Source organism: Alternaria infectoria, assembly GCF_024043175.1.
Source record: "Alternaria infectoria strain BMP 0036 chromosome Unknown scaffold_9, whole genome shotgun sequence".
Lineage (NCBI taxonomy): Eukaryota > Fungi > Ascomycota > Dothideomycetes > Pleosporales > Pleosporaceae > Alternaria > Alternaria infectoria.
The window spans coordinates 1,408,344-1,429,961 of NW_026250698.1; the positions used below are offsets into that span (position 1 = coordinate 1,408,344).

General features: G+C 54.4%; 5 protein-coding genes across 5 annotated transcripts; 2 read left to right on the plus strand and 3 right to left on the minus strand.

Moving 5' to 3' along the window:
• Positions 1–58: 58 nt before the first annotated feature.
• J4E92_006414 (uncharacterized protein) lies at positions 59–3,342 on the minus strand (the record flags this gene model as incomplete). The annotated part of the gene is made up of 3 exons (XM_051497782.1): positions 59–793; positions 842–2,949; positions 3,003–3,342. 3 exons carry the CDS (start codon positions 3,340–3,342, stop codon positions 59–61), a joined length of 3,183 nt encoding a protein of 1,060 aa, XP_051352429.1.
• A 792-nt stretch (positions 3,343–4,134) lies between these two features.
• Positions 4,135–5,370, plus strand: J4E92_006415 (uncharacterized protein; the record flags this gene model as incomplete). Its single annotated transcript, XM_051497783.1, has 3 exons — positions 4,135–4,241; positions 4,293–4,582; positions 4,694–5,370. 3 exons carry the CDS (start codon positions 4,135–4,137, stop codon positions 5,368–5,370), a joined length of 1,074 nt encoding a protein of 357 aa, XP_051352430.1.
• A 938-nt stretch (positions 5,371–6,308) lies between these two features.
• J4E92_006416 (uncharacterized protein) lies at positions 6,309–7,630 on the plus strand (the record flags this gene model as incomplete). The annotated part of the gene is made up of 2 exons (XM_051497784.1): positions 6,309–6,330; positions 6,531–7,630. The coding sequence occupies 2 exons, from the start codon at positions 6,309–6,311 to the stop codon at positions 7,628–7,630; spliced, it is 1,122 nt and encodes a 373-aa protein (XP_051352431.1).
• Positions 7,631–9,496: 1,866 nt separating this feature from the next.
• YME2 (mitochondrial escape protein 2) lies at positions 9,497–12,140 on the minus strand (the record flags this gene model as incomplete). Its single annotated transcript, XM_051497785.1, has 3 exons — positions 9,497–11,069; positions 11,116–12,021; positions 12,082–12,140. 3 exons carry the CDS (start codon positions 12,138–12,140, stop codon positions 9,497–9,499), a joined length of 2,538 nt encoding a protein of 845 aa, XP_051352432.1.
• Positions 12,141–12,775: 635 nt separating this feature from the next.
• Positions 12,776–19,425, minus strand: GLT1 (glutamate synthase [NADH]; the record flags this gene model as incomplete). Its single annotated transcript, XM_051497786.1, has 5 exons — positions 12,776–14,074; positions 14,134–15,684; positions 15,740–19,089; positions 19,144–19,184; positions 19,238–19,425. The coding sequence occupies 5 exons, from the start codon at positions 19,423–19,425 to the stop codon at positions 12,776–12,778; spliced, it is 6,429 nt and encodes a 2,142-aa protein (XP_051352433.1).
• Positions 19,426–21,618: the final 2,193 nt, after the last annotated feature.

Here is a 21,618-nt window from a genome sequence, read left to right on the forward strand (position 1 = left end):
AGATTCCCTATCACATACATCTCCATCCCCCCTTACATCCAACCCAAACAAACCCCATCTACCTCCCCCTCCTCTCCTCCTGCCCCTCCCCACCAGGCCCACCACCCGCAAGCGTCCCCCTCTTAACCCTCCTAAAGCAAGCAAACTGCACCTTAGTCCCCTCCCTCAACCTCTTCAAGCTCACCCTCAAGCTGCCCAACTCCTCCTGCAGCCTCACTCTCGCCGCATTATCCGTCTTCTGATCCAGCACCTGGTAGATATCCGTCTGGATCTGCGATGCCTTTTCTGTGGTGTACGAAGCAAGCGTCTGTGCCATGAACTCCACGTCGAGCGTTGCTTGCATGAGTTGCGGGAGGGAGATGGTGGGGAGGTTGGCGGATTGGAAGGTCGTTATGAGGGAGGTTGTTGTGGCTTCGAATAAGGAGCGGAGGATACGCGGGGTTAGGGGTGCGGATGTTGTAGATGACTCGGTGTGCACGATGACGAGGTCCAAGAGGACGGTGAAGACGTAGGGGCTTGGGTCGCGGTCTGCGACGCTTTTGCGGGCGTCGGGGGGAGGTGCCCAGGTGGGGCTGAAGATGCCGGATTCGATTGTGGAGTGGATTTTTGTGGCGTGAGGCTTTGTGTAGGAGCGGAAGAGTTGGGCGTCGAGTTGGGAGAGGACGTCGCGGATGCGGTTTGTTTCGTCGGTTAGTTGGACGCTGAAGAGGGTTTCGAAGAGGGTGAGGAGTTGGGGGGTGATTTCGGACTGGAAGGCGGACATGTTGGCGAGGGTTAGGAGGAGGCGGATGGACTGAGATTGATTAGTAGTGGATGCGAGGTCATACTCGGTGTAGCTTACCTTCTTGTTGGCATCGACCCTGCCCCAGTCATTACCATTCTGATCATCTTGCTCGTCGATGGTCAGATCATCACTCTTGATCTCAAACTCAGCACCCAAAGCTTGTCTGCCTCGCTCCGCGCATTCAACCATCCCGCTGAGTGTCCTGTACAAGCTGGTAACGAACTGACTTCTAACCATCTGCAGCAGCTTATTGCTCGGCGGCACAACGACGTCCACTCTTGTCTTGCTTGAGGCCTCGACGTAGAGTATCTTTTGCAGATTGTTGAGTAGGAAGCTTTGTACTGCGAGGAAACGCTGAGGCAGGTTGGTGGTATCTTTGCGGTCAACGTGACGAGTCCAATCCTCAAGCACCTTCAGCTTCTCAGCATCCGTGTTCCAGGCTGCACATACAGCCTGAATGCAGCGCTCGCGCACACCGCCAAGGAGCAAGCGCAGCGCTTCGTCAATGCGTCCACTGCCTCCTGACTCGGGAACTTGAAGCGATGCAAGTTCGTTGGCTGCGGTACCAATCAAGACCAGCATCTTGGAAAGATAATGAGACCCAGAAAGCGCATTCGCGTTAGGAGGCCAGAAAGCGTACTTCTCCCAAGATTCACCGCGACTAGGTGATGGCGGTGGCGCTTTCGCAGGATCGAACCTAGACCTCGATGCTGACATGGGGCTCAGTGCTGCGCTCAGTGGTGTTCCGGGTGTGGTTGGTGTCGGGCTCATGGGCAGTGGTGACATGAGCATGGATACGTCCTCAATGGGAGGATCTGAGAAGAAAGAGAACAGATGGTCCCGCAGGATACTGATTAGTTCGGTCGTACCTCTCTCAAGCTCAGCTTTGTTCTCACTACTTAGGCGGTGGTGGACAGATGACTGGTTGTGATGGCCTGTTGGTAAGTTCCGTTGCGCGCGACCGGAGAGGAACGACTGGACAATCTCCCAGTATTCAACTAGTTCAGCAAGCAATCCAGATTTGTTTGAGAGTAGGGTCGTCATAGAGGCATACACGTGTTCCCAGAACTCGGTCACCTTCGGGGTGTCAAGCTTTGAAGGCTCAGCGCTGACGTTGCTGCTAGTAGGAACTGATCGCAGGTGCTTTTGCAGCATGCGCATGCTTGGCTTCTCGCCGTTCGCCAAATGACGACGAAGGATCTCGATCTCAACAAGCGAATGTTGGCACTTGGAATTGAGCTGGAACTTGAGATGTTCGTAGCGAGAGAGCAACCACACCCAAATCGGGTTCTCCTCCACACCCAGCTCGAGCATGATTGAGATGATGCTCAGATACTCGTCGGACTTGGTGTCTTCAGTTCCAGTCTGTAGGTGCGTGAAATGCGCCGCGGTCAGGCGTTTCCAGGATTCGCGCTTGAAACGTTCAATCTGCCGCTCGACGTCTGACCACATCCTAGCCGTCACAATGACTTGATGTATCTCGGCATCGGTCAGCGGCCTCTGAGTAGACGTGGCCTGTTCTACAATGTATCGAGCTTCGTCTGCGTATTTCCTTGCGCGCTTGTATTCTTCGGTGATTGTCTCGTGGTCCTTCCGGCGTATGGCATCTTGAATGGCTGATCCAACTTCAAACAGACCCCGGTGGTGCTCCACAGATTCCATGATGGACTTCAATGTCTCTTCCCGCTCGCGCCCGTTCAGCGCTGGGCCCCATACTTCTTCCGCCTTGACAGCGACTTCGGTCAGCGGGACCTTGATGCCATGAACACCGTATTCGCTCTCCTTGACGAGCGCATTCTTCCTCTTCTCGGCAGGCACCGCGTCAACCATGCCTGGTGTCAGAGATGCGCTTGTCTTGCGTCCCGAGAAGCTCGATCGAGCCCTGGGTCTGCCGGTGCCAGGTTGAAGATCCTTGTTGGGCGCTTCCACCTGCTCCTTCCCTTGGTCCCGCATCTCATTGTATACACGGTCGATTGTAGCTTTAGCGCCTACGAAGCGATCGAAGTTGGACTCGACGAGGACTTTGAGCGAAGCTGACTTCTTCTCGATCGACCGGGAGAGGAAGTCAAGGCCGGCGAGGAGGGAGTCGGTGGAGGCTTCATTGTGGACTTGGGAGAGGAAAAGGGAGGGCGAGAAGGTAGTGGAGCTCAAGAGGAAGCGATTGCCTGTGTGTCCATTAGACAGGCCTTGTATGTATTGCTATATGACTGGGACGTACGCAGCTTGATGTCATCCTCGACCTGGATGTTCTTCGCCCGCAGCACCTGCACTACACTCGGGTACATGCCCAACGGGTCCTGTTCATCCTTCTGGACCAACGTCTCCACGCCATCTTTCGAGCGCTCTGCTCCCGGGACCTGCCGCGAGAATCTTGCACTGGGCTCTAACACTGAGTATCGTGACTTGGACCGCCGTATCGATTGTTTCGTGGCTTTGGGTATGGGCTCGTCGAACGTATCCTCTTCGTCGGCTTCGTCCTTCTCCTGCGGCCAGGTTGCGGGGTACAGTGTCGTGAGATTGTACTTGTTCAGAATCTCCGTTTCTATAGAGGAACTCATCGCAGCTATCGCAAGCGCTGTCCGATCACGATCTCTAGAAATGTGGTGGTGCGACCTCGGAATGCTGCGTGTCGCAAGTGGCAGCTCGCTGAGACGCGGTTGCGACCGCCAATCAGGCGCGCGGAGGTCTTGGCGGAAGGTGCGCCAGCTACACCGAGCTTGACCCGTATCTTCTAACATCACCAACGACGCTTTTGACTCTGACTGAGGCCTGATCATCACATCAATCCGCCGCTCATATCAGCTGTCGTTGTCAACATCTATTATCACTCTTAGACATAATATTTGGCATACCTAGGTAGCCATGCAGGCATCACAGTCCACCGGTCGTCATCGTGTCGTGATCTATCAAAGTAATGTATTCATTAACTCCAGGCTGATGACCTACGCGATTCGAGACAGTCCCTTCTTAAATCGCTACATTGTCAGAGATCTTGAACTACTCTCACCATTGATACCCTCGGACGTATTGGCCAGGCCCAAAAGGCCTCACCTCTACTAGAGCACCTGGCTTCAAGATGCCATTCTCTTATCTCACCACTGCAGATACCGCCTGTTTTGACTTTACTTGAATCTTAGCCATGTGGCAGCTTGCTAGCGTCTAGCCTCACGACAGGCTACTGCTCCTATGGATATATAAAGACCTCTTCATACTCGATCAACCTCTACCACTACAACCAACTCCTTCTAATCTTTTGGCTCTCATCAACACATCTTCTCAAGTCAACAGTCCTCATACCATACTTCCTTTCGTACCAGTACGATCTATCATCAATATTCCACAAGCACAAAATGTCACTCCCCTCTGCCACAGTCGCCCCAGTCGTCCCAGAAGTTCTCCCTGAGAATCCAAAGGACCACACAATCACTACATCAACGCTCCATGGCCCACTCCGTCTGTAAGTGCTTTGCATCTCTAGATTGAGGAGATCCGAGCTAACATTTTCAAGAAGCTTCAAAGACAAGGCAGCACGCGAGCGCGGCAAGACAAAAGGACGTCCAACAAAGGTATATCGACCGTCGCACGAGCGTAACGAAACCTTAGCCAGCAACGTGTCTCGCGTAAAGCATCAAGTTCATATTGAGAACAAGAAGCTCAAGCTCAAGAAGCGCAACGCGTTTCAGTCTCGGGGAACTCTCAAGCCCAACTTGGACTTCACGACTGAACGTTTCTCAAGACACTTGAACGGGAGGAAGAAGACCAAGCCGACTCCGTTCATATCTACAACAAGTGTGCTCAGTAAGTCAAGTGTACAAGTGTCATGTATCTATCACTAACCATGATCAGAGGACGCTGAGAAGAGAGTTCGCCACCAACGTGACCACAGCACAAAGGCTCCACGTTGTACAGTCATTACCGGTATCGACATCTCAGATATAGTCGCAGCAACTCTGACGGCCGACATGTCAACAACTATCACTTCGCACGACCCCGAGCACGTTGACACGCAGTCAACCGAAACTAAAGTTTACCGCAACGTCAAAATCCCAATTTGGGTTCTCGACAAGACCCCTTACACAGGTCGCGCACACGATCGACCGGATTGCGTGGTCGACGACGTACTGGAAGCTGGCGGTATGTTCTGGTTCTCGGTAAACGAGCTCAAAGACTCCATGTTGCATGTATGGGTTTCACCGTCGCACCTGAACGAATGGTTGGCTGTCAGCAGCATTTCAAAGTCACTCGTCACCGAGACTATGCCTTACGACGGCGCCGTTCTGCACACCACCAAGACAGGCACGGTCATTCGAGCTCGCGGGTCGCCTGAACCGTACTACTGGAACTGGGACACCAAGCGTTGGGACCACAACCCTGATTTGACCAACTATCGCCCATATCGCCTCGAAATAACTGGCGATAAGCGAGTCCGAAGTAATGAACATACGGACGCCATCATTGCAGGTCTTATCATGGCTCGTCTCAAGCGTGCTAGAGGTCCTGGCCCCGAGACCGACTCGGACTCTGAGGCTGAGCCTGATATCGATGCTAGGCGCGACTCAGACGACGAGGCCCCCGATAGCGACTGAGTCGAGATAACCATGTCTTCCCTCTGGCATATATCGCGCCAGTTGGTATTTCAGCTTGAGGACTACGACGATCGAGTTTCCGGATAAACCCGTCACCTCGACTGAGCACGGCTACTATCATGGATACATGACTGCCGCCCAGTGCTTTGGACGATCGGTATTCTTCACTATCCTTTCTTTTTGCTTTCATGTTCGCCCCCAGAAAAGTTTTGCTTTGATCTGGATGCGTTCTCGTCTTTTGGAAAAGTTTGACCGCGTGAGCTCTCTTCGCTCATCGCCGATGATTAAGGATGTGCTTCTGTGCTTTGCGATATTCATCAAGCCTGCTATCATGAGACTCGGAAGCTACATCTCATACACGGTATGGGCTCGGAGGGTAGATCGGGTTTGAGGACTACAGGTGGCTGTTTTGTGTTCAGCGTGCATTGCGATCTCGCGTTGCTTTCTACATTCAAAATTACCTGACTATTCCAATTGATGTTTTCTGCGTGTAATCTTCAAGTCGACCCAAACTTTTCGTGTAGTGACTTGCCAACATGATGTAGACGTGTAGGCCTTGGTGATACTCAGCCCGATTTATAATGACACCATCAAATCTACAGATATGCGCAGCTATGAATGAATTATGCTGCTCTAGGGGCCTAGTTGTGAAGTTAGTCCAACGGGTGCGGGGCGATGTGCAGCAAGATTGGCGGCAGGCGACCCCACCAAAAGCCGCCCGGAGCCCCCAGCTCCACGGGCCCTGCATTTGCGGCTGTGCAAGTGGCGAAGGACCGGACGAACCATGATTGCTCTCAGCCCTCGAACCTTCTCTCCTTACACGCCTCTTCCAAGGTCAAAAGCCTCTGGATTCTCTTACCTATTATCATTTCCCACCACACATTCAGGGAATCTTTTTGAATAGCAGGACTGCATCCGCTACCACAAAGTCCGCAGAGATGCCTGCGCCACTGGCCAAAGGTGAGTACGGATAACTCCACTTATGCATGTTGCTGCGGTGTCCCCAGCATATTCAACGTTATTTCTCTCGTCGCGTATTCCTCTACTGTCTGCTGTACTTTCCTATGCCAACCTGCTTGCAGGCACCGGCCCGCGCTTTGCATCTCCGCAAGGCAACACTCAAACCCCGCCGCATCGTCCTAACCACCCCTTCACATCAGGCCTCATAATCGCCGCGTCCGTTATCGTCGCCGCCGGTATCGCCATCTACGAGTCCCCTCAGGTCAGACAATGGGCCGATCAAACCCGTCGCAAGATCGCCATCGCGCTGCATAACCTTGGCGATGACATTCAGCCTCGCCGTCCGAGCGAATCGTCCGACGACTTTGAAGCCAGGAAGCAACGGAGGGAGGAGTTAATCAGGAGGAATAGGAATGAACTGATTAGACGGGCGAGGGAAGAGGGCATCGCCGTCGACCTGGACGAGCTGGCTAGGATCGGTGCTGAGACAGCTGAGGTGGCTGCCAGGCGGTCGAGGGCTGATCGGACGAGAAGCTTCGACGACATGGTTGGCAGCGATGGCATGCTCAGGGACAACGCGACGGCGACTGGCAAGGACAACTCGAATGGCAATCTCAAGAAGCGTGGTGCTGCTGGTTTCGCCGCCGGCTCCGCTGCCGCTGCTACCATGGCTAACCCCTTCTCCGACGACCAAGTACTATTCGACCACGACGAAGACGAAGCGCCCTCACCCAAGCCATTCACCTACGAAGAGCCTGCCGCCCGCGAAAGCTCCGCTACAATCGTAGCCGACGTCCCCTCCACACCCACCACCGGCACACTCGTCGACCTAACACCCGACCCCGAGCACTCCATCCCCGAGATCCCATCGTCCGCGCAGCCCGCCCAAGAAGACGCCGACCAAGCCGCCCAATCCTTCTACTCCTTCACCTCCTCGCAAGCAGGCGAACCCACTCCCTCCCACCCCTTCTTCGACGACAACGACGCCGAGCACCTCTCCACCGGCACCCTAACCCCGCGCTCCGAGCGCTCCATGACAATGAGCGGCTCCGTCGCCTCCGCCCACGCCAACGACATCGCCATCCTCAGCATGCCCAACAGCGAACAAAACGACACAGACCACGACGCGCGTTCAGAAAGCGGGTTTACTGATGCCTTCTCTGAGGGCGGCTTCAGCGAGTTCGACGGCGATAGGCAGGGCATTATGACGCCTACGAGCTGGACGGATGTGGGTAGTGATGATGATAGTGAGTGGGGTGGTGCTGGACAGGCGGGGCATGTGAGTCAGATACATCAGTAGATGTAGGTTTCTTGGAAAGCGGAAGAAGGGGTTTCACTTGTTGGCTTCAAAATGATACTATAGGGCACGGCGTTTGTGGGTATACATCGGACTAGGGTAACCCGGCGTTTTGATTTAGATGGGAATGGGGTCATGGATCTCTAGGCAGCTATTTTCGCTATCAAATTCTTAACATGTATCTTCGCTAACAAGGACATCGGTGACCAAGTTCAGGATACAGCTGAAGTACATCCTTCTTTCGTAATGAGCTCAACGGTATCAAATGCTTCCGACTGGACCGCCCAAAGAAAAGGGTCCAATCACACCATGGGTGTATCTGCGCACGTGAACACTAGCGCACACTGCTGCCTTAACTTATACGCTTGTAATCAGCGCAACAAACTTCCATTAACCTTTCGTTCATCACTCTGAATTTTCTCTCGCCCCAACTTTTACGAAATCTCCTTCAGAATGGCTACGACCGACAGTCCCAGGATCATGTACGGTGCACCGGTACGTCAATTTCGGCACAATGTCGCTGACCATTCTGCCGCGAAGGACTATTTCATACACCGACACGAGCTCGACCGTTTCCCTCGAACAGGTCGCAGCACTTACCACAGGCCAGATCTCGCCTTCATATGGATGCCTCAAAAGGCAGATAGCGAGCCCGATCATGTCGATAAAGGACGCTACCTACCCTGTCTACCTGTAGAGCTGATCTTGGACATATTCGACCTGCTACCACCAGTCGACGCACTCAGCCTTGGTATGACATGCAAATACCTCTGGGGTCTGTCTTCTACAAACGGCGTCCAAAGGCGTTTGGAAGGGCTTCAGGCTGAGGGCGGAGACTTCGACGAATACGCCTGGCGCCTGCGCAAAGATTGCTTCAACCGACTAGCTGAGTACGAAGAGGCTAACACCAGCTCCAGACGATACACACCATATGACAAACTTTTGTGCAGCTACTGTACAGACTTCCATCCATCATCAGCTTTTGGAGCGCTAGAGCAGGAATGCCCTGCTATAATCGCCAGCGAAAGACAATGCACAGCATCCGCTGGCACGATATACTTGTGCCCACATACACAAATGGCGTTTGAGGGCTTCCTTCGGCTATCTCAAGGACCTGGGACAGGACGTTCATGGCCCGCATGCTCGCAAGGATGTAACACTCTTATCACATCATGCGAGGAGTCGTGTTGCTTCTGTCTGACTCAAACAATACCTCTATACAGAGCCGACGAACGCAGCCCCTGGGGAACGCCACAGCACCTCCTGCCAGAACACCGCGATAGCTGTTGTGCTACCTGTCTCTTCGGATCGATACCCTTCATCAAGATTGCTGAAACAATTCAAGACACTGATATATATGTCTGTCCTCATGTGCAAGGAAAGGAAAAGGTCGCCGAGATCCTCAAGCCAATGAGAGAAGCCCCAGAGCCAGGGTACTCTGGTTGTAAAAAGAAAGGCCATGGCTCCCAAATTGTATTGATGGATCCAGAACGCAGGCGGTGGAGATGCAAAGTCCGTGGTTGCGGAGCGAAGTTACATGTTGTGTTCGACAAGCATGGGGTCGAGATTAGGACTTTTAGGGAGCTCAGTTTGACGAAGGTCACGGCGGATAGCTGGAGAGCGAACGTTGAGTATCCAGGACAAGAAGTGTGGTTGGTATAAGTTGGTGACACTGGAATCATGCTTTTGGTTGAAGCTTTATCTGCTAAAGCAACAGCACATGGCCTTAAGAAAAATACGCGCAACAAAAGTTGGAGGAAAGGCACCACCGACAGTCAACAGTGTATACCATACGCCCACAACACGACACTCAACCCAATTCACTAGCATTGAAGGGAGATGGTATCATTACATGCATAGTCCTCAAACCTAATACTCATTCCCAAGCACCTTCTTCAACCCCTTCATCTCGACCTCATACCTCTCCACCTTCGCCTGACTCGTCATCAACTTGCTCAATAGATAATTCACCCGTCCCGCCGTCTGCGCCGGCTGATTCCTCAACTTGCTCAACAGCAACAACTCATTCTCGCACTTGTCAATCGTCGTACTCTCAATCTTTGTCAGATGCGTCAGGATCGCCAGGTCTAATCGACTCTTCAACACCTTGTCCTCGGTCAGGCGCTTGAAAGCGGGATGGTAGACGGGTTTTCCTGGCTTGATGATGGATGGACGGCCGTTGGCGCCGGAGACAATGGAGATGAGCTCTGCCTGTTCGAGGGCACGGAGGACGGATTCGCCGCCTGTTTTAAGGATGTCGTCGATGAGGACTTCGTTGTAGCGGAGGCTTTCTTTCTGGGCGAGCTCTTTGATGAGGAACCAGGCTTGTTCAGCGTTCCAGTGGCGGTTGCCGCCTTCGTCTTCTGCGCCAAAGATGAACATTTTGAGGATCTCGGAGGCGGACTGGTCGATGATTTCGTGGACGGCTTTGGTGGGTGTCTCGCCTGTCTTGATTCGGCGGGATAGGAATTCGAGGTCTGTGAGGCGGCCGCCTAGGAGGTCGATGCAGGTATCGAGCTCGTCGAGATCGTCGCGGTGTTGAGAGGGTAGTTTCTTGGGTGAGCCGTCCTTTGGCGCTGGGTCGTCTTCGACATCGGCATCGAGATGGGTGATCACGAATCGCTTCGCGACCTCGGGGCTGCAGTCTGATAGCGAGATCTGACGGAACATGCGGTCTGGCATGGCCTTCGAGAGCGACTTGCTGAATGCGACGTCATTGGTCAAGAAGATCACATGAGCCACGTTCGTCGTTGTGAGACGCGCAGCCCATTCAGCAATCTTGTCATAGACGATACCGCCCTCCTGGCTCTTATGGAGGAAGTTATCGATCACAACAATAGGCCTGCGTTCCGGGTGTGCTTCAAGCCACTCGTCATCTCCAAGGTGCGCATCTTTGTCGTTCTTGTGTCGTGTGTCCAAAGCGATTTGTCGTAAAGCCGAGGTAGTCGTATTCCAGATCTTGCTGAGTTGAGAATCAAGAGTCTCCGAGAAACCTGTCTTGACACCTGTAGCACCTTGAGCGGCCATATCGATCATTCCAGATATGCTGTTCATCCAGCTGAACACCGGTCTGTAGCCAACAGAAAGCGCCGCGGCATTGATGGTAGCGCTCTCGCCACGGGCTTCCTGGATTGGTTTGCAGTCGATCACAAGCTTGAGTTTCTTGTCCTCCAAGGCCTGGTCTACGACAAGCTCGCGCTTGCCGGAACCGCGAGGGCCCTGGACGATGATGAAAGTTTCGGCAGTCTCCATCAACCAGGTTTGGATCTGTTCGATATTGTCTTTCCTGTCATCCCAGATGGCATCCATGCCGTCGTCGTCATCGCGCTTATTGCCGCCGTGGATGATGTCTGTGGCATAGCCCTTAATCCATTGGTACCACTTATTGTCCTCGATATGGAAGTTGCGCGTAATATGAGCCTTGACGAAGAATGTGCGGATGCTGTGTACCTGTTAGTGTGGGTCGTAAATGTGCATGGCTGACTTACGGGTCGAAGATGAGCGCGACAAGAGCAGCAATCAGCGCAGCCACGATGGGAATGATAATCCTCGGATGGCCAAAGATCCAATCCCTGATATACCTCGGCTTAATCTTCTGCTCGTACTTCAACCGTAAGATCGTACCCAGTTTACCACCGCCCTCAGCCTCTGATACGATATAGCCGTGCATGCAGTTTCTAGCCATGATAGCTTTGCCAATGCTTGTATAGTCCAAATACGCGAACTTGGGAAGAACTTTCGAATCGGGAGGTTGCATAACAATATCTCCCAGTTTACCATAAGGTCTGAAGAACTGGAAGAGTTGTTCCTGGCTCATCTCCACAGCCTCAGAAGCTGGAACGCCTGGCTCAGCGGACACAAACTCAACCCGCAGGCGTGAAGCAGGTAAACGCATGAGATCCTCCACCCATGGTTTTCCCTTGACCATCTTGGCGCGCATCCTCTTCCATGGGCTCCACCATGGTTTGACAGGCTCATCTCTTAGGTACTGCTGCAGCACTTTCTCGATCTCGGAAGCAGACGCATTGCCATCGTGAGTGAATTTGACGAACGCGCCTCCCTCTCTTGTCCTTGGAAGGACTTCAGTCCCAGTAATCTGGAGGTTGCGTTTCGCACTTGCTCGCTCAATAACGGCTTTCGGGTCGGTGCCAGAGATAGTCGGACTGATGAGCCGGTCGAAGAGCCTAGGGAGAGGAAGTCCTAGGACTTTACGGATCTGGATAGGGAAGACGTTGTTGAAGAAAAGGATTCCTTCGTTGGGTCCGGCGCTGATGTGTCCGGTTTTGTCTTCGCCTGCCTGTAGCCCAGTCATACACCGAGCGGGGACAGTCCATGGACTGCGACAACCCAGATTACTTGGTTTCAATGTCGCAGCAAGTGTCGGATGGATAATCCTGATGATTTGTTAGTACACTTTCGATGATCGGCAACCAGGATCGGCATCGTGAACGTGCCTTAATGGCCCTTGCACAGGGCGACGGCAGGCTTGATGCCAGCCGGTACGGGGTATCATCCTCAGTATCTAATTGTCACCGTGGCATGGCGACATGTAGAATGAGTTGATCGCTCGAGCGATGTTTGCTGCCTAGTGTGGTTTGTTGATGGCGAATCTGGAGTTGGAGGTGCGTGACGTCACTAAACCTGAATCTTGGCTTTGTGCATTCGCGGCCTGGCGAAGCGAAGCAACGGCGACGGACTGTCACTGATGCTAAACTCTCAGCGCTTATGGAGGAAGCATGTCAAAAATTTCAGCCGCACTTGCAACGATTCTGTCCATTAGAATCGCACCACGCATTTTCGATAGTGGATACAGTCAAGAACCCTACATGCATGCCACAGGAAGTCATCAAGTAATCATTTGAACATAGCATTCGCATATATATACAAATTGAGTGCGAAGTGAATAAACCAAAAGCCAACAACCAAAGCAAAGAAAACATTGTACACTGCAGGTGCCACCCAGCTGACTCCGCATACTGAAAAGGTATCGTGCAGGTAAACGAGGGAAAATGCTTGTACACAAAAGATCAAACGCCAAACAAATCGTGAATATAACCCGAAACCCCCCATCTTTTATCATGAGCCCATCCATCTTATCCCATGCATCTTTTTTACTTCATAAAGTAATCGTTATAATCATGGTCGCATCTAAGCGGCGACGGTGACCAGCTTCTCCGTGGGAGCAGCGGTGTGCTTGTGCATGGCCTCGTAAGGTGGGCGCTTGACGATACCACCGGTGACAGGCAGGGAAGTTCCGTAGCCGGTGAGGAAGGTGTCGACGTCGCGAGCGCACTGGCGACCCTCGTTGATACCCCAGACGATGAGGGACTGTCCGCGACGGCAGTCACCGGCGGCGAAAACACCGGCAAGGTTGGTGTTGTAGTGACCAGGAGGAGTCTTGATGTTCTTGCGGCCATCGAGTTCGATGACATCGCTCATGACGCGCTGCTCGGGGCCCAAGAAACCCATGGAGAGCAGGACGAGGTCGGCGGGGAAGAACTGCTCGCTGCCCTCGACGTGCTTCATGTCCCAGCCGCCAGAGGCGGACTTGGTCCATTCAACACGAACAGTGTTGATACCCTTGACCTTGCCGCTCCCGTCGTCGACGAAGTCCTTCGACATGACACAGTACTCACGAGGGTCCTTGCCCATGTGAGTCTTGACTTCGTTGTGACCGTAGTCAGTACGGAAGATACGGGGCCACTGGGGCCATGGGTTGTCGCGAGCACGCTCGGCGGGAGGCTGGGGCAGGAGCTCGAAGTTGACGACTGACTTGGCGCCGTGACGGACGGAGGTACCAATGCAGTCGTTACCAGTGTCACCACCTCCAATGACAACAACGTGCTTGTCCTTGGCAGAGATGTAGGCATCGTCAGCCAATTCGGAGTCGAGGAGAGACTTGGTGTTCTTGTGCAAGAACTGCATGGCGTAGTGGATACCCTCCAGGTTGCGGTTGGGAATAGGCAAGTCACGAGCGACAGTTGCTCCAGTGGCGAAGACAACAGCGTCGTACTCCTTGCGGAGAGCATCGAGGTTGGTCTGGCCATCCTCGCCAACAGTGACACCGGTCTTGAAGTTGACACCCTCGGCAGCCATGAAGTCAACACGACGCTGGACAACCTTCTTGTCGAGCTTCATGTTGGGGATACCGTACATGAGCAGACCACCGACACGGTCAGCGCGCTCGTAGACGGTAACGGTGTGACCAGCCTTGTTAAGCTGATCAGCGCAAGCAAGACCAGCAGGGCCGGAACCGATGATGGCAACAGTCTTGCCAGAGCGGACCTGAGGCGGCGAGGGGACCATCCAGCCCTTCTCGAAACCACGGTCGATAATGGCGCACTCAATGGACTTGATGCCGACGGGGTCCTCGTTGATGCCAAGAACACAGGCTCCCTCGCAAGGAGCCGGGCAAACACGTCCAGTGAACTCAGGGAAGTTGTTGGTCTGCACACCCAAGAATATCAGTATTTGTCTCGCATATACTTCGGAGTGTCAAGACTTACCATAAGAAGACGGTTGAGGGCGTCACGCCATTGTCCCTGGAAAACAAGTTCGTTCCACTTGGGAATAATGTTACTGATCGGGCAGCCAGTGTCCGACTGACAGAAAGGAACACCACAGTCCATGCAACGAGCAGTCTGGTACTTGAGCTCATCCTCGTTGAGACGCTGGTTCAGCTCGGCCCAATCCCTCGTACGGGTCTTGGGGTTGCGGTATTTCTCCGAGCGACGCTGGTACTTCATGAAACCACGGGTCTTATCAAGAACGAGTGCCTTCTTCTTCTCGGCCTTCGCGTCGGTGACACTCTCCTCAATGTCGAGGAGGTCGCTCTTCTTCTTCTCCTTGGCTTCAGCCTCGGCTTCCTTGTTGCGGGACTCCTCGTGGCTGGCGCGGACGGAGTTGCCGGGAAGGAGGGGAAGAGGGTATTCGTTCTTCTTCTTCTCGGCAGCCTTGGCCTTCTCCTCGAGGAGGACGCGCTTGTAGTCAACGGGCATGACCTTGACGAAGCGGGGCAGTGCGCGGGTGAAGTCGAGCAGGATGCGTGCGGCGAGCTCGGAGCCAGTGTAGTGGTGGTGGTCTTCGATGAGTCCACGCACGAAAGCGATCTCCTCTGGCTCCTCGATGCCGGAAAGCTCGACCATCTCCTGGTTGACCTTCTGCTCGAAGTCCTTGTGGATGTCAAGAACGTATGCAATACCACCAGACATACCGGCGGCGAAGTTACGTCCAGTAGAGCCAAGGACAAGAACACGACCACCAGTCATGTACTCGCAACCGTGGTCACCAACACCCTCGACAACCGCTGTGGCACCGGAGTTACGGACACAGAAGCGTTCGGCGGCGATACCGCGGAAGAAGCAGGTACCGCGAGTGGCACCGTACAAGCAGACGTTACCGATGAGGACGTTCTCCTCAGCGCGGTAAACGGCGTTGCGGGGAGGGTAGATGATCAGGCGACCGCCAGAAAGACCCTTACCGACGTAGTCGTTAGCGTCACCCTCAAGTTCAAGAGTGACACCAGGTGCCAGGTAAGCACCGAAAGACTGGCCAGCAGAGCCACGGATGTTGACGTGGATGGTGTCTTGAGGCAAACCAGCCTCGCCGTAGCGCTTGCTGATGTGGTATGAGAGAGTAGCACCAAGAGCACGGTCGGTATTGACGACATCGCACTCAATACGGGCGGGAAGACCCTTCTCAAGAGCAAGCTCGGACTCAGCAATGAGCTTGTTGTCCAGACGAACGTGGAGACGGTGGTCCTGTTTGCGCACGTTGAAGGTGGCAACACCTGGGCGAAGGGTGTGAGCGGGAGTCAGGATGAGAGACAAGTCAATGTTCTCAGTCTTCGCGGTGCGGAGATCATCGCGAATGCGTAGAGCCTCGCAACGACCAACCATGTCGTTGATGGTACGGAAGCCAAGCTTGGCCATGATCGCACGGAGCTCGTTGGCGATGTAGTAGAAGAAGTTGATGACATGCTCGGGTGTACCTTGGAACTTCTTTCGGAGCTCAGGGTCCTGGGTGGCGATACCGACAGGGCAGGTGTTGAGATGGCACTGTATGACGAAGTCAGTATGTGTTTCAGATGCATCTCATATAGTCAAAACTTACCTTGCGCATCATGATGCAACCCATGGCAATAAGAGGAGTGGTAGCGAAACCCCACTCCTCAGCACCAAGCAAACAAGCAATGGCAACATCACGTCCAGTCCTCAACTGACCATCAGTCTGAACAATGACACGACCACGGAGATCGTTGAGGACAAGAGTCTGGTGAGTCTCGGCAAGACCCAACTCCCAGGGCAGACCAGCATACTTGATACCAGTCCATCGAGAAGCACCGGTACCACCATCGTGACCGGAGATGAGGATGTGGTCAGCCTTGGCCTTGGCGACACCGGAAGCAACGATACCAACACCAGTCTCGGAAACGAGCTTGACGGAGACACGAGCGCGGGGGTTGGAGCACTTGAGGTCGTAGATCAACTGCTTGAGATCCTCAATGGAGTAAATGTCGTGGTGGGGAGGAGGACTGATGAGACCGACACCGGGAGTGGAGTGACGGGTCTTAGCGATGGAACCGGAGACCTTGTGGCCAGGAAGCTCACCACCCTCACCAGGCTTGGCACCCTGAGCCATCTTGATCTGGAGCTCATCGGCATCGGCGAGGTAGTTGGAAGTAACACCGAAACGTCCGGAGGCGATCTGCTTGATAGCGGAGCGCATAGTGTCACCGTTCTCCATGCGCAAGCTGCGCTCGGGGTCCTCACCACCCTCACCAGTGTTTGACTTACCGCCAAGACGGTTCATGGCGACAGCAAGGGTAGAATGAGACTCCATGGAGATAGATCCATAAGACATGGCACCGGTAACGAAACGGCGCACGATGTCAGTCCAAGGCTCGACCTGGTCGATAGGAATTGGTGCACGGTCATCGAAGTTGAAGTCAAGGAGACCACGGAGGGTGCAGTCCTTGATGCGCTCGTACTCAGCGATGGAGTAGGCCTCGTATGACTTGTCGTTCTTGGTGCGCACGGCGTCCTGGATGTTGGCCATGGCAGTCGGGTCGTTGACGTGAGGCTCGCCTCCGTCACGCCAATGGTACTCACCAGTCTCAGCGAGACCAGGTACCTCGACAATGGCGCGCGATGGGTAGCCCTTCTCGTGAAGAGCGAAGGCATCGGACGCGATCAGCTCAAAGGTCATACCCTTGATACGAGAGGCAGTTCCAGTGAAGCATCGGTCAACGACAGAGTCGTCAAGACCAAGAGCCTCGAAAATTTGAGCACCCTTGTAGGATGAGAGGGTAGAGATACCCATCTTACTCATGACCTTCAAGATACCACCGTCGCAGGAGTGCTTGTAGTTATCGATGAGCTGCTCAGGGCTGAGCTTCTTCCGGATGACACCCTCGCGGTGCATCTTCAGGATACACTCAATGGCGAGGTATGGGCAGATGGCATCAGCACCATATCCGACAAGCACACACATGTGGTGGACCTCACGGGCCTCACCGGTCTCGACAACGAGAGCAGCGTTGGACCGCCACTTGTTGCGGACGAGATGGTGGTGAACCATACCAGTAGCCAAGCAGGCAGATACGGCGACGCGGTCAGCGGATGCAGCGCGGTCGGTCAGGACGAGGATGTTGTCGCCAGCCTGGATACCCTCGGTGGCAGCCTCGCAGATGCGGTCGAGAGCAGCCATGTAGCCCTCAATACCATCGCTCTTGGGGAAGGTAATGTCGATGTTCTTGACGGTCCAGTCAGAGTACAGCTTGTGGGTGTTGGTCAACGCTGTGAACTCCTCGAGCGTCAGAATGGGCGATGGAAGGAGAAGACGACCACACTGTGACTCATCCATCTCTAGCAGGTTACCCTGGGGACCGACGTAGGTCTCCAACGACATGACAATCGCCTCACGGATAGGGTCGATAGGAGGGTTGGTGACTTGGGCGAAGAGCTGACGGAAGTACTCGTACAAGAGGCGAGGCTGAGTAGCCAAGCAAGCGAGAGGAGCATCGTTACCCATAGATCCAAGAGCCTCCTTTGAGTCAGCGGCCATGGGGCCAAGGAGCAAGCTGACTTGCTCAAGCGAGTAACCAAATGCCCTTAGACGAGGATCCTCGTGTAGCTTAGTCTCGGTGAGCTGGTATGATAGGTCAACACCCTTTGCAGGGACTGCCTCCAAGATCTTGGGAAGAGTAAGAAGGTTCTTCTGGATCCAAGAACGGAAGTCGACACGCTCTGAGACGCTCTTCTTCAGCTCGGCGTCGTCGACAATTCGGCCAGCGACAGTGTCGACGAGCAACATCCTACCGGGCTGCAGACGACCCTTCTGTACGACTCGCTCAGGCTCGATGGAGATGGTACCGACTTCAGACGCGCAGATGATGCGGTCGTCATCGGTGACGTAGTAACGGCAAGGACGGAGACCGTTACGGTCGAGGTTGGCACCACAGTAACGTCCGTCCGAGAATGTGAAGAGGGCAGGACCATCCCAAGGCTCCATCATGCAGGCAGCCCACTCGTAGAAGGCCTGCTTTGCGGGGTCCATTGTGTTGTTGCCCTGCCATGCCTCTGGAACCATCAGCATAACTGCTTCTGGGAGTGACAGAACACCGTTGATGGTGAGCAGCTCAAGAACGTTGTCGAAAGCCGCAGAGTCGGAACCACCATCCTCGACAATGGGGTAGAGGAGGTCGAGCTCCTCGCCAAAAAGGCTGGACTTCATGACACCCTCGCGGGCGCGCATCCAGTTCTTGTTTCCTCGCAGAGTGTTGATTTCACCGTTGTGAGCCGCCCATCGCAGAGGCTGAGCACGGTCCCAACTGGGGAATGTGTTGGTAGAGAAACGGGAGTGCACTAGTGCAAAGTGACCCTCGTAGTCGACGTTGAGCAGATCGTGGTAGTACTCGTAGACCTGGACGGGAGACAGTTGACCCTTGTAAACAATGTTCTTGTTGCTCAAAGAGCAAACGTAGAACCAGTTGTGCAGGCCAATGACGTGTGTAGCCCGCTTTCGCATGACATACAGTTGTCGCTCAAAGTACGCGTTATCGTACTTCTCCTGGAAGTCCGCCTTGGGCTCGCGGGCGTCGCCGTAGGCAGTCTTCAATACCACGAATGGCTGGAGAATGATGGGCTCTCGTGACAGCGCTGCGGGTCCAAGAAGTGTGGAATCGCGGGGCACCGTCCGCCATCCGAGCACCCTCAAGTCGAGTTGGTCTGCAACGTCCTCGAACATGGCCTTGGTCTCCTCCAAGATGGTGGCGTCGGGCTTGAAGAACAGGTTACCAGTGGCGTACTGGCCAAGGCTTGGTAGCTTGTAGCCTTGCTCGCGCTCGAACTCCTTGAGGAAGAAGCGGTGGGGAATGGAGGTCATTACACCTGCACCGTCACCGTCGCGTGCGTCTGAGCCCACGGCTCCTCGATGTGTCATGTTGCATAGCAACGATCGTGCTGAGGATTTGTTAGCACCCTATCCTGCACTACTCTCGCGTTGTTCGCTCTTACCATCGGAGACAATCTTGTGGCTGGCCTTGCCTTTGATGTGGCTACGCAAATGTCAGCCCTCACACTCCACAGAAAGTGCAATTCTGTCACTCACGCAGCGAAACCGACACCGCAAGCATCCTTCTCGAGCTCCGGGTCATAGAGACCCTGCTTCAAGGGCAGCGCACCTGCCCACGACTTGTTCTCGGGGCCATCTTGATACTCGAACACGGAGCTCTGATACTCTTCAATCTGGGGTTCCTGGGGCAATTTTGTATCTTCGGCGAACGAGACCCGACCCATTATATCGGCGAAAGGCCGAAGTTCTGGGTTCGTTGGTGTGGGTAGCGGGGTTGCGGTATCGATATGGGAGTGTGGCGGGGTCGCTCGACGCGTCAAGTTGGAGCTGCTGCTCTGGTAATAGTGTCTAGGTGAAGTCTGAGGCGGATATTAGTTGTCAATTCGGAGAAGAGTTTGTCGGTGAGTGCGAGCCGAGGATCGAGGATATTTGGTACGGATGCGCCTAGAGCTCTAGCTCAAAAGCAACGAATGTGGGTGGGGATCAGTCGCTGCAAGGACGGGGTCGCTGGTGTCTATCACCCCCAAGGGCAGCAGAAAGATGGGCTGGATTCGTCACCAGCTTCACCCGCCGGATATAGCGATTAAGGGCTATGACGTTCCCCCGTACCCAGCGGCGACTGATAGCTGTTGGAAACACGAGTGCGCTGATAAGGGAATAGCGAATGGGCTAACGCGGGGTGGCACGCGTAGACCAGTAAAACGATTGTCTGTGTTGTTCACGCAGGACGGGTGGTGGAAAAGCACAATGTTTGGGCGCGGGTGGTGGATGGGTGCAGCGGGAGTACATGTGGGAGGCGGGCGACTTACTTGCTAGCAGGGCTGGTGGAACAGGCCTGGTGGTGGGCTCGCGGCGTTCCGGCAAGCAAAGTGTAGCGATTGTGTGTCGAGCAGGTACGTGAAGAGACAGAGGGTCGCGGGAGATTGGGCGGGCGTGCTTATGAATAAGAGAGCGGAGGGCTCCTGGTGGGGTGGATATTTTCCCAATGCGCTAACAACTTGACTTCAACGTTGTCCAATTACCGGGCTGGAAGCGTGTCGAGGGAGGCGTTCGTGCTGTCACTTAGGCCATCTCCGCGTGTGTGCCGATGCGAACTGGGAACTGCCTGGTCTTGGAGGTGGTCTTGGTACTTTACGAGTGAATATCGCTATGAAAGTTGGAGCGGACCCGACCTCGGGCTGTGATCGCGTATGACTTTAGACGATACCTAGGTATACCACTACATACGAATTATTCCATCGTCAAGTCGCTACATTCTTCATGAACTCGCCCTTTAGAACACTACACTGTCTCCAACGTCCGTCTACATCACTGCCTCGCGGCGTATTGCGTCTGGAAAATTGGCCTACCCCACGGTTTTTCTGCCACTCCATGACCAAAGGGCAGGATGTGAGTGGCCAGGCAGGCGCGACCGCCCTGCAGCAGTTTGGCCGTGCGCCGCATCCTGGGCTCCGAAGGTCGGTTTGACATCTGATGACCAGGACTTGCATGTGTTTCCGCTCTACCTCTGCTCCACCGGCTAGATTGCCGCTGCAGCCCACGCCGCATCATCTGAAAAGCGGCCGCTGCCATTGGCCCGGCGGCCTCGCCTCGGCAGCCCACGACTTGTCTGTCGTAATTCCAGAGGGTCATCTCAGGCCTTATCTCTTCCCAAGCGCGACCCAGGGCGGACGGTCGCGCGACGGAAGACGTCGTGTCGACGCTCGTTGGACGGGAGATCAATATAACCCCGCCATCCAGCAGCGGAGCGTCGATGAACCTCTCTTTGTGCGCACTCGTCGACATCATCGCTCGCCCAGCGTGCAGTGATTATCCTTCTGCCTAGCCGCAAACTCAAAAACAAATTCATCTTACTGTACCGTCCGCAGGTCCGTCCTTGGAGTTTTGGACATTGGGCGACTCTGGCCATCCCGTCGCCACGTAACGGCTGGCGAGCACACATCAATGTCCTCATCATGTTCGGAACAGACCGGAAGACAGTCTGCCTTAGCTGGCGGCAGTACGTAGCGGGAGACGAGTCACGAGAACAGGCAAATCCGTGTCGCGCAGCCAGTGCAGCCGAGCCCGTTGCCTTCCAACCTGGCCGATGTCGCCTCGGACGCTGTCTGGCGCTGCTGGTCAAGTCCGCGGCGGATACTCCAGGCAGCTCATCAGGACCCTGAGCTAGCGCGTCAACTCAGCCTGCAGGCAACAAAAAACTTTCCGTAGGATTCGTGTACCTAATGCTTTCCGCTTTGGGTCAGAAAGGGCAAGAGTGGGAGGCAGCGAGGTTTTTCCGGGATTAACATACAACGTGTTACGTGGGTCAATTCCCAGGGTCTCGATGCTGTGCCATGGGGTTGGGGCAGTCAATCTTGCCACAGGTGTATACGTAAGAGGATGATCTTCCTGGGATTGCTGGTCTCGTGACATTGCTG